This window comes from Pundamilia nyererei, unplaced genomic scaffold (genome assembly GCF_000239375.1).
Source record: "Pundamilia nyererei isolate P.nyererei 1_Seehausen unplaced genomic scaffold, PunNye1.0 scaffold00096, whole genome shotgun sequence".
In the NCBI taxonomy this organism is placed as follows: Eukaryota; Metazoa; Chordata; class Actinopteri; order Cichliformes; family Cichlidae; genus Pundamilia; species Pundamilia nyererei.
This window is the reverse complement of record NW_005187497.1, coordinates 1,147,328-1,159,905: the sequence shown is the minus strand read 5'-3', so window position 1 is coordinate 1,159,905 and position 12,578 is coordinate 1,147,328. Positions and strand designations below refer to the sequence as shown.

At 40.3% G+C, this 12,578-nt stretch overlaps 1 protein-coding gene across 1 annotated transcript; it reads left to right on the top strand.

Moving 5' to 3' along the window:
• The first annotated feature begins 1,092 nt into the window (after positions 1-1,092).
• LOC102208626 (guanine nucleotide-binding protein G(s) subunit alpha-like) lies at positions 1,093-12,142 on the top strand. The gene is made up of 6 exons (XM_013912640.1): positions 1,093-2,255; positions 4,159-4,231; positions 10,770-10,824; positions 11,433-11,552; positions 11,877-11,900; positions 12,080-12,142. The coding sequence occupies exons 1-6, from the start codon at positions 2,117-2,119 to the stop codon at positions 12,140-12,142; spliced, it is 474 nt and encodes a 157-aa protein (XP_013768094.1). The 5' UTR covers positions 1,093-2,116.
• Positions 12,143-12,578: the final 436 nt, after the last annotated feature.

The window sequence follows — 12,578 nt, the reverse complement described above, 5'->3', positions numbered from 1 at the left end:
TTCAGGCCACGGAAAGAAATAAACAAAACAACCAAAACTATTTTATTTTTGCCAGCCATAGGCCAAACATGTGGGATAATATGTAATTTTCAACTTACTCAAACTTTTGGAAAAAGAAGTTTCAAGTTATGAAGTCTAAAATTTGAAATGAGAACCAGTAATTTTGACTTGGATGGCATCTTTTTTATTTATTTATTTATTTTTCAGTCAAAATAAACTCTCATATATAATAGTAAGAAATGACCTCGAATTAGTGAACTGTGAACTGAGGGATTGCACAAAGGTCCAGTATACAATCAGGCAATGTCTTGTAGAGTGCAAGAATACAAATAAAATGAAAACACAGAAAAACATTAAATCAAAGACGTGTGACCTAACTGTATACACACCCTGTATTTGTTTTTGTGTGTGTCAGCAAAAAATACTTAAAAAGGACGAAAACATCTATTTTTAAGAGATTAGTTCCGCTTATACGTCCTTTCGGCTTTTATTGTGAAAGCTTCCAGCGGAAGTCGAGTTTCTCCGTCCCGGAAAACTTGACCACGGTTCTTCGTTCCCAGGGTTCCGTGAGAGCCGTTTGCCCCACCCCGCCTCTACAACGCTATCTATCTCAATGTTCAATTCTCAGAGAAAAAAAAAGGTGGGCAAAAATAATTCAGGGTAACACAGCAAAGAAACGAGTCTCACCTCCCCGACCGGTTCATCGGAGCAACCGCGGCCTGTCGGCGGTTAAAAATGACAGCGTCGCCGTTGGACCAGTGATTGAAAACACCGCGGTATGTTCATGTATCATGCACATGTAACCATAATCTACCATACGGATTCAAAGGGAATACAAAAATCCGAGAGACTTGACAGCGCCTTGTACCTGCGCCAAACGGGAAAATAACGGAGGATTTTCCACGAATATCACCTGGATATCGCGCTATATTCAAGGACATCCAGCTGCCAAACACCGCCTTAGCTCGGCCCCGGAGAAGCTTTCTGATGTGAGGAGAAATATAAATTGACGTTACGGAGAGAAAAAGGACGGAGAAGGGGCCTTGTTTCTTTCCCCCCTTTTTTTCTTTTCTTTTTTCTTTTTTCCTTTTTTCTTTTCTTTGGGGGGTGGGGGGGTTCTCGTGAAACCTCAGGAAAAAAAGCCAAGCACCAGCATCTACTTACGGGGGAGAGGAAATAATTTGGACATCGGCTAAAAACGGGATCTTATTGATAAGGCTCCTATATATAATGTGACTGTTGTGGTGGAGACAGAAGCCCGGGTTGTAGCCTGATGATTCACATGCCGTCATTTTAAGAGGAAATATTTATTTTTTAATTTCTCCCCATCCGCCCTGTTAATGTGCTTTTTTTCCTGGCCAGCCTGAGATAGGATTTCAAATAATAACCTGAAATTATATTTAAAGGGAGAGTCGATGGAAAAAAAGAAAACGGGGCTCTTTTTGGTTGTGAGTGGAAATGAATTGAACGGCAGAGTAGTGAGGCATCTGCCAAAGATGGGCTCCGGAGGAGACATTTGCTGAGGAAGATTTAACATCAAAGCTTGAGAAAATATACATACGTGTATATTTAAAAGAAAGGAGGAAAAGAAGGGGGGGTAAAAAAAAATACACCTTTAAGGAAGCTGGACCCCACCACCAGCACCATCGCCATCCCTAGACACTCATTCATGTGCAGCCAGAAGCTGGAAATTTTACATCCACTCTCATATCAATGTTGATGACTTCATTGCGGATTTACAGTGGGGGGAAAAAACTACAGGAATCAAGCATCTGAGAAGGGCGGCATCGTAGCTCTGCTCCTTTCTGACTGATCTGTTGCTGATAAATTGCCAGTAAATATCCACACCCCCCACCCCATCCCCTCCTCCACACATACACATTGTGCCAAAGCCTGGTGAAGCTCACTGTCTACTACCTGGCGTCTACTTCTTCTGCATCTGGCAAGATACATGTCACCCATTTGGAGCCAGGTGTTCCTCTCTTGGGCCAGTCTAGGAATTTGGGATTGATTTAAAAAAAGATCCTCTCTTTTCTGACCATCACCCTCTTCTTTCACCAACCATATCAACCGCCCTGCCTCCAAACCCTGAACCTGCAACTGGGTTTTTGGGAAGATGGGCTGCCTTGGCAATAGTAAGACTGAAGACCAACGAAATGAGGAGAAGGCACAGAGGGAAGCCAACAAAAAGATTGAGAAGCAGCTCCAAAAAGACAAACAGATATACCGGGCAACTCACCGGCTACTGCTGTTGGGTAGGTTTTGTGAAATTTAACATTACTGTTTCCATTTTGTTCCTACAAAACAGCATTTTCACCTGTTTAACTCATGTTGGTGCCACTGTAGCAGACTGTACCCATGAAAAGTGTGTAAGGACAACTGTTACAGCAAGGCATCGAGAACTGATGCAACGCCATGAAGTCCCGACTAATTCGCTTCAAGCGTCTTGGCACAGGACAGTTGAAAAAGCAGGCCTGTCTGCATTCATGGGATATTATAGAGCATGATTGCAGAACATGTGAGAGAGAGGGGGGCAGACAGACACCACCATCTGTGTGAGGGAACCACACACACACACACACAGGCACCACGCAGAGGCCGGGAGGCCACTCGCGGGCGTTTGTGCTTGGCTCTTTCTCACCTCCACACATGTAAAAAAACAAAACAAAAAAACAAACTTGTGATCTGGTTCATTTGTGGCTGCAGCGTACATCCTGGTTGAGCCTAGTTTTCATACTGCATATGACATACTTTTTTTTTTCTCTCTCTCTTTTTGCATAATCCCTCCACACCACCTACTCTGGAAATTAATATCCTCTAATTAGCCATTATTTGGTAAAGCTATTTTTGGCCTCATCACGAGAGCCTTCCTGACATGATGCAGTGTGAACCTTAAGGCCAGCCCTTGTGCTGGACTACAGAGTGCAAATTAGGATTACTAGTTTGCCTTGAATGCCTGTTTCTCTCGCTCTACGCCTTCTCTGAAAAGCAGGCCTGTAGCCTGGCTGGCTCCTGGTGCTTGGGGATGGAGATGTGATGGCCGGGCTCCTTTCACACTCAGTTTTGCAAGGACACGTTGAAGGCTGTTCTTATCCAGAAATTTATTTTCTTAATTATTAACATCAGGGTTCAGGGTCTAGCAGTTTTTCTCCTGAATGACATGCTCGGGGAGAGAATAGTTGTCTACATGTTGGAGCTTTTTTTTTTTTTTCCCTTGGTCCTTGTCACCTCTGGAAGAAGGGGCAGACTTTGGTGAAAGTGCACGTGTCGTGCATCAGCCTCCCTATGTAAAACGACACAAGCTAAATGTATTTACGATTCAGTGTTGCATAAAATGCGTAGTACAAGTTAAAAGTAGTATCCTAGTGTTTAGTGCTTTGCCAAGGTGAGGTAGAACAATTCATGAAGTTACCTGTGGTTCCCAAGATAAGGGTTTGGGTCACAGGAGAAATCTAAGGGGTCATGAGGTTTGCTTTTCTGGTCTGTGTGTGTTGCTTTGTGACATAATGGGTCTCAAAATTGTTCTTTAAATGAGACGTTTAAAGGGGAAATCTCTCTTTGGAGGAACTGCCTTTGGAAGAGGTCACTAGCCAGAAGTGGCAGGAACCACCGGTTTAATCTTTAACAATGCAGTGTGTATAATACGCTGACCTTTTTGTTTTTTTTAATGTAAAATCAGAAACTGCAAAGTAACAAATACATGAAGTAATGTTTTAAAAAAGGATATTTCCTTCTTAAACACAGTGAAGTAAAATGCACTGTTGAAATGGGAATACTCAAGTAAAACTCAAGTTTCTTCATACATAAGATAAGAGCAGTCAATGATAAGAGCAGTAAAAAGAGATAAGAAAAGTAAAAGGTTCTTGACTCTTAGGTTGGGTACATCGAGGTCTCGCCTTTTGGCTTTTGTGTAACATGCACTGTTTAAAAGTAGGTAAGGCCTGTGTCAGGGCAATGTCTGTGCACAATGGACAGGACTTCTCTGCTAAGGTGCAACATTGTTGTAGTTCAAATCATTAAAGGTTAGACGAGTGCTTCCAGGACTCGTCTAACCTTGGAACATCAAAATGCCTTCCATCTCTGCTCCTTCCTGGATATTTTAGTTGCTTGTACAACTTCATGAAACTCTTGTCTGACTTGTTGTTTCTCTGCTTTCAGGGGCTGGTGAATCCGGGAAAAGTACGATAGTCAAACAGATGCGAATATTGCACGTTAATGGCTTCAACGCAGAGTAAGTTTCGCTGGTTCCCCCTCAGTTCACTATTCACTAAACACTCCCACAGTTTCTCTTTAGAGTAAAGGAACCCATTTAGATGGATATCTGCTCAGGTACTGACATATTTGTTGACCAAATACCTAAATTATGTAATGATGTTTTGGAGAGTAGTAATGGGGCATTAAGAAGATACCACTGATACAAAATACCTTTCCCACCAGTCTTCAAGTTTTCAGGTAGAGCAGGAGACTTGGTTAGTTATTACTTTTAAAATTACCTTAAATACAGAAGTAAAACGAAGCATTGGAGGTTACTGTTCTTGCCTATAAATAATTTCTTTAACCATATATTTAGAAGTGATGAATTAGCAGCTGTTTCCAGCTTGTTTTTATATTATAGCTAACAGAAATACTGTATTTGAAGTGTTAGTTGGACAATGAAAGAAAAAACAAAATGTTATTGGAATCATTGTGAAAATGGTAAATCAGATTGAAAGCCTTTTATGATAACTGTTTAAAAAAATATTCTATACATGTCTGTACACCAACAAATTCCATATATATATCTTAGTATTTTATCATAGTGGGTTAAACAATATGCATCAAGTGCAGTATTTTAAGAGGCATTTACCTTTTTATAAAACCTCGTAATGCAGCGAGTGTAAACTGTTTTTAGATTGCAGAAGCACTGCTGCAGTAGTTCCTTACTTTGTATTAACTTCATGCACAGCAGGATCTTCTAGTTTTTACCTTTTCTAAAACCAGTAGGGATGCATGCTGGTTAAATATACTCCACATTGTTTATAAGAATTAAAACAGACTTCCAGGTCCTTATGTCACAGCCCGGCTCGACGCAACATAAAGTGTAGACTGAGTCCAGAGTTTGCAGAAACATTGGTTTTATTTTAAATTACTTAACCTCAGCTAAAGACAACAGCCCGGAGAGCATGAAGGTAAGAAGTGGCATCTTTCCCCGAGCCAACCTGAGGCATGCCTTTATCCACGCCTCGTCAGGTGTAGACAATTAAGAATTAAGCCTCTGCAACACCCAGAGACTCTTTCTTCCAGAAAACCATTGTTAGTAATGACACCTGTCGTTAAGTGCACTGAAGTCAACGTTACGTCGGCAGAGCACGTACTCACGTTCTATCTACGATTAGCATCAACCAAATCAGTGAGGAGACAAACTCCAGTTTGTCCTGACCTGTTATGCTTGTCATTTATATGCAGTCTACAGTGGCTGAAAGATAAATGTACACCTTGGTGTCAGTATAAGGATAAAAAAGTTTATTTAATAAGACTACCAATGCTGGATGAATATTTGCTAGCCGAGTTGCATCAGACGGTCTTTCTTCTGGCTAATGTTAGCTAACATTAGCCTAACTGCTGGTATGGACTGATTACTGCCCAACATAACAGGTGGACATCCTTCTAACCAACCACTTCCTGTCTAGCTTTGTCACTGGTACAATAGAGCTTGATTTAAACATTTCCATGGTAACACTGATCTCCTGTCAATCACACTGGTAGAAGATCGCTGCCATTTGATTGGTTATAGTTTTTTTTTTCTGCAACATGGTGAATATAATGTCTTTAAGGAAGGTTGATATCATACCATCGTTTCACAATATCAAACCTCGTATTATGTTCACTTTGGATCGCTACAGTATTATGGCTCATAATCAAAATCCCTATGGAGAACTCTGCTGAACTGTGTACCATCTGAAGTAACATGAGTTTGTCTTTTTTTGTACTTACTGCAAGTTTGCGTTGGTGTCTGGGTTGTGCTGTGAGCCAGCTGTTTGTTAACATTACTGATAAATAGACGCAGTGACTGAAAAAGGTTGCTTAGAGAAAGTTTAAGCAGCAAAATGCCTTTTAAAGGTAATTACACAGCTTTAGATGCGCTTTATGTTGTCTCGCATTTATAACAAAGAAGTAAAAGGTTTTTCCTTTTGGTAAACTGTAAAATTTACTAAACATATTCTCACTTTTTCAACCCGATGTTCTTAACAGAGGGGAGGAGCTCCTGTCATTCCTGTGAGTCAGGAAAATAAAGTTGTTGGGGCTTTTTTGTATTGTTGTGGAGCAAATTAGTGAAAAGTTGTGTGGCACAGGAGGAAGGCTTTGTCCTTGTCAGCTTTTCATGTGGAAACATGGCTTTGGGTGCTTTTAGCCACCCTGTCTTGTGAATTTCCTAAAACTCCTTCCCAACTTGATGCAGTGGAAATAAAAGTCACATTTTTCTATTCTTAATCATCAGTTTCCTTGAAAGGGGTTTTGGGCTAGAAGAATCATCATGTGCTTATTTTTGGGTCGCATCAAACAGACGCTTCTCACAGACCCAGGCGCCCCGGTGCAGTGATGAATTCCCAGTCTTTGTTAGGGTTCCTTTTCACTCTGTGGGTTTCCCCCTCTGCATGCAAGGCTTTGCCATTCAAGGTAAGGTCAGGCACAGGTATTTGTAAGGAGCTGGTAGTGGGATGATGATGATGGTGGTGTTTAGTGACACACCAGGAAATGGGTGGGGGACACGAGAGATGACTGAGCAGGACAGCTCCTTTTAATAGAGGTGATCTGTTATTTACTTATTTATCTTGTGGAGGTCCTAGTGTGAGGAATATAGCATTTGAGTGAGTTTCATTACATTCGCATGGAGCCTCAATTCCCTCACTCATGTTGCTTCCTCACATCCTGGCTCCTCCCAGCTAGGATGGAGGTGAAGCTGCCGTGTGCTGCGTTGTTTGCTGCTTGCTTGTATACTTTTGATTGGCTGGGATTTCTTTATGGGTAGGGTTATATCACCACATGCTACTTTGGCATGTTCTTAACAATGCTTTCAATCACTTTGTTGTATTTTCAGGCGAGTGGGAGTGTTCACATAGATGTAGCCAAAAAGCATCAGGACAATATTTATTTATTTTTTTTATTATTTGTTTTTTTAGACAGGCTACAACTGTTGAGTCAACCAATAAGCCAACTGGAAGAAAATATAAACAAGTTAGACAAAGAGAATGAAACACATGACAAGGTTGGGTCGCCAGGTAAACCTATAGACTAACATCAAACTGAGTATTTGTGCCATCACCATTTTATTTGTTTTTTTAAAATAAATCGAGACATTATGAGTGAGAGATGGATCTGACTGTGAAGCAGAGGGACGCGAGTCATAGGCTAGCAACTTGCTTTTTAAGCTCACTTTAAAGCATACCGTGGTAATATAGAATGATGTTAATAATTTGATATAAAAGCTGTAGCCTTATGAATTACAGCCTGTTATCTAGGAGATTTGATTTAAAGCAGCTGAGTTTAGAAACTCACATCATTTCTTTTAGATTAATGACAGTTTAACTGGGAGAAAGGACTGACTCTGTTGGACTTGGTAGGTCAACAGTGGTCAACAGAGTGCACTCATGGTTGTACTCGAGTGTTACCTGAGCAAAGCTTCCTTTAGACCAGGGGTGTCAAACTCAAATACACAGTGGGCCAAAATTCAAAACTGGAACAAAGTCGCGGGCTGACGTTAATATTTATTGAAAAAAAAATCTTCCTCCAGATATGAGAATGAATCTTTTCTTATGGACTCAAACAAGTTTTGCTGAAAAACTGAATATGGAACAAGCAAAGGTTAATACTAAACAATATATATATATTAGCTGTATAATACCAGTAGGCCAGCTCTAATAGTAATTTGGTGTGGCTTCGCAGGCCAAATGTAATTAGGCTGGGGCCAGAATTTGACACCTATGCTTTAGACCGTAGAGAGATCACAAACTCAAACACAGTCAGGTTTTATTTGACCTTTTATCAAGTTATTCACAGACTTGCTGTTAGTTAGTGATTACTGACTGTGACACATATGTTCATAGCAGGAAAAGTACCTGAAGCTGCTTACTGCATGTGTTTTGGTGAATTTTGTCACATAGAGTCAGCGACTGGTTTGACCAGCAATCAGAAAGGAATCGATTAATATTTGCCTTGAAAAAACAAAACAGGGATGTGTGCAAAAATCCTGTGAAAGCAATTGTCTGAATGGATTTTTGTACTTGGGGTGGATTTCTCTTTTTAGCCTGATTGCGTTTCATGTCATTAGGTCAGTTGCAGTGCGTGTTCAGGTCTTCTGTGCTCTTTTGACTTGTTTTTTTCACCAGTCAGGAATATATCCTACTGCCATGAATTTAAATGGCAATTATTTAGAGAAATTGGGTGCTTTTTAAAAATATTTGTAAATATGCAGACGAAAGAAATCTGTACAGCTGTGTTGGTCTCTGTATGGAGAAATAGTCATAGGTGAGAATGAGGATCACTGCAAAAATTCACATCTGGAATAAGGCAGAAAGTGCTCAGAATAAGTGACACGGGGTTGTTTTGGAGAATTTGTGCTGCTGTTGTGTTGCCTGTTCTGATATAATTGTTATTAATCCACCTTATTATCAACAATGCTTTAAAAGATTCGAATATCAATTAGAAATGACCAGCATTCATCCCAGAAATATTATATTTTTGGTTAAAATATTGACATATTTTACTATTTCAGTGCCAGCCAGCGATGGTAGCTGATTAAAATGCCCACATGTGCTTTTATATTAACATGTGAAGTGGCTACAACTGGGAAGTATTGTTTACATTTTACATAGGACGCATGAGCGAGAGATATCCACCCATGCCTTTAATTTAAAATCTTTCCCCTCAGCACAAGTTGTACACGCTTAATTTTAGGGTTTGTATTCTTGCTGTAAGGTTAAGTAGCCCATTGTTGAGATATTTGTGGAATTCATTATCAAATCTGAATTTCAACAACCAGACTTTTGTGTTTTGTCAGGACACATTTGAAGGAATCCAGCACTTATGTTTCTGTGTGACGTCAGTGCTTCGCGATATCAGCAAAGCTCACAGATTGCATGAACTGCCACGTTGTGAAATTCTGTTTATCTACAACGACAAGGAAGGACAAAATGTGGACCGTATTATTTAATTTAGCAGTACTTTGGGCTCCTTGGTGTTCATGACTTCTCAAACTATAGTACAAAAATGTACTATAACAATCAACTAGCTGTGTGGTTTAGTGCTTAATGAATAGGGATGGGTATCGTTTAGGTTTTATCCAATACTAGTACCAAACCGGTACTTTTGAAACGGTGCCGGTGCTCAAACCGGTGCTTAAAGAATGGAGAACACAAAATTGGTCCAAAAACCTCTCATGTTCAGCTGGTTTTTTTGTAAAAAGATAACAATGTTAGCCTTTTCTGCAGCTATAGGGGATTTATGGCATCACTCTTGGCTGGAAGCAGTGCTTAAACAATGGAAAAAACACAAACTTTGTCCAAAAACCTCTCATGTTTAACTGTTTTCCACTTTTTCTTTGGTCATTTTAGCCTTTTTGGCCAGGGTGAAGGGAGTATTTGCCATCAAACAAGAAGACAGCCGCATGTAACTACGACGGTGTTTGCTAGTTCGCCTTACATGCATTAATGTAATAACATGGTTAGCCTACTCAACGTAAATCACACACGAACAACATTAAGCTACTCACGCAGAGAAGAACGGCTGCTGCTGCATCATCATCTGTCATCATTTCTGCTACACTGGCAGGGCTAGGGGCCAGGACTCTCCTCTCCGGGTTTTTGGGGGATGTTGCTAAATCCGGGTCTGATAACAGGCAACCCACCCGCAGTAGATGTGCTCGGTGTGAGGTCTCGCAGCAAGCTATCAAATACGGCGCATTTCTCAGCTTTAAAAACAAAAAACCCGCTATGCGTCGCCAGGTGTTTCATCGGATTCGAGGTGTTACCTCCTTTGACAGTATCACAGTATCAGCTTAAAGTACTTGTTGCAGGCTGCTGAGTTTGCATATTTTGCTGTGAAGTACAGCCGCTTCGCCTTGGGCATTTTTAATCTGTAGCTCTGCTCTAAAAGAACGTACGTACCTGGACCCGCCTACTATCCTCGGAAACGTAAAATGATTGGCTAGAAGTGTATCTCAGCTCAGGAAAAAAAAGCACCGAAATAAAGCACCGAAATGTGCGCTGCTTTTCGGTCTGGTTACTACCGTTTATGTCAGAACCGGTGCCATCATGGCACCGGATACCGGTACCCATCCCTATTAATGAATGTCATTGTCAAAATTAAGACAAGCTGTTCTGTTCTTCTTTGGTATCAGCAAAATTCAGTGGTTGCACTTGGTCAGCAAATAAACAAAATATCTGTGTATGTGGGGCAGTCGTAATACTGATGTCAGATATAATTTAGCTCTAGGCTGACAAATACATCCTGGAGAAGTTAATATTACACAGCACATTTCCACTGGAATCCACTGGGACTGACACTGAAGAAACAAAACATCTCTGTGTAATTACAGTTTTTATTTAAAAATATTGTTTCCTGTCCCTGTTGCACTGCGATGGCCATATTTGGATTTATAGCTGTACATGAATATTTCTTTAAATGTCATCATTCACTGTTAACCTTTGTAGCTTAGGTCAATTAAAGCTAGTTGCCATCTATGCTTTTAAGTGATAAATAAATAAAGCACATGCGAACTCTTCTCTTCACAGGGAGAAAAAACAGAAAATTCATGATATTAAAAACAACATTAAAGAAGCTATAGAGGTAAGACACTGTTCTTTTTTCCTTTGATAGATGAATGATGTTTGTTTGTAATGTTCTGTCTGATATGCAGGCTTTTGGCTAAAAGAGGAAAAAACATGGATTATAGCTTCTTAAAAAAAATAATAAAAAAATCCAAAACTCAATGCTTTATTCTAAGCGAGGAGGCTTTCAGTCACACGTTGCTTCAGACCGGTCAGCGACCCCATGTGCGCTCCCAACCAGCTGGGAGTCGTTACAAAAATTTGCTGCACCACAACTCTCCTTGCTGTTACTTTGGGCAGTACCACATTGTCACAGTCACTTGTAGTTTGCATCATCTCGTCTACAAACACCCACTACCCACTCGCTGGGTGGTGGAGAAATTTCAAAAAGTGCAGAAGCAACCTGCTAGCGACCAAAGCAATCAGATGGAGGCTTGCGGTGCAGTCTCGAATACCTCCAACCACATGGGGAATACAGATTTATCACTAGCAGCCTCTAGGCGTGGGTGACTGAGGGGCTAAGATGATGAAAATTTGTATCTAAAGCCGTTTTGAGGCAGTGTAAACACATTTATGAATAATATTAATGAATGAGGCTTTTTGTGTTTGTGTGTTCTTTTCATACAGACGATTGTGGCGGCCATGAATACGCTCACACCTCCTTGCCAGTTAGCCTGTCCTGAGAACCAGTCTCGGATTGATTATGTCCTGAACCTAGTAAACCAGAAGGATTTTGATTTTCCTACAGTAAGTTCAACTGTACTTCATCTCAGATCTCTGACTTTTAAATGCAGTTTTTTTTCCTTCTGCTTTCATTCGAACCTCTTGATCTGTGTGTAAAGAAAATAATGAATGTCGTGACACAATGAAACATGTGATCAGACAATAAAACAAAATTGAACAGCACAATTTTTGAAGAGCAATTTGGTTTTAAACAAAGCTGCTGCAAGTTAATAAATCAAATCTCTTTTTCCCCAGTGGGTGTTTTTTGTTGTAAAAACGCTCCTGCTATTTTGCACTAACAGGTGTAAATGTGTCAGATTCTCATTACTAACCTGCTGAATCTTACAGGTGTTCTGGCTAGTTGTGCTAGAGGTGAGTAAGGTATCACGCGACAGCCTGTATGAGTCCGCCTGGTGTGTTTGCGTGGTGATTCAGTAATTAGCAAGTGTGCTTCCGCTTGGGAGGTTGTCAATTGAATGAGCCTCTCACCTGAGAGTACCACACCGCCGATTAACTCTAATTGTCTGTAATAAACCTAAATGTGTCCAGAGGGACATGTCTTCCATAAACGCGTAGACCAGTCTGCTCCCAGCGGCCTGGGAGGAAGTCGATGAAGGTCCCACCACTGATCTGGAGATTGATTCATTGATTTATTTGCTCATGTCTTTCTGTTATTAAGACTGGTGTTCCAGATTAGTTGATCAATCATATTTTACAAAGTAATGTTCACCCTTCACTGGACGCCCCTTGGGGTTGAAATCTGCGGCCACAGAATCAGTTTGTGTGTGAAGTATTCTGGCTTTAAATTTGTGTTTCGCTACTGAACAATCTCCAATATTTCAGTAAGTACACAATGGCCGCAAAATTCAAGCTTTTTTTTGTTAACTATCTAACAGTGGGCAGTTAATTAAATTTTAATTTCAATTACAATTTTGCATCCAATGATTATTTTAAAAAATAGATTTTTTTAAAATTACATTGATCTTTAATTGAATCTGGCACATTGATTACTTTTTTGCATTTTTACTATAGCGAATCAGATGTTGAATG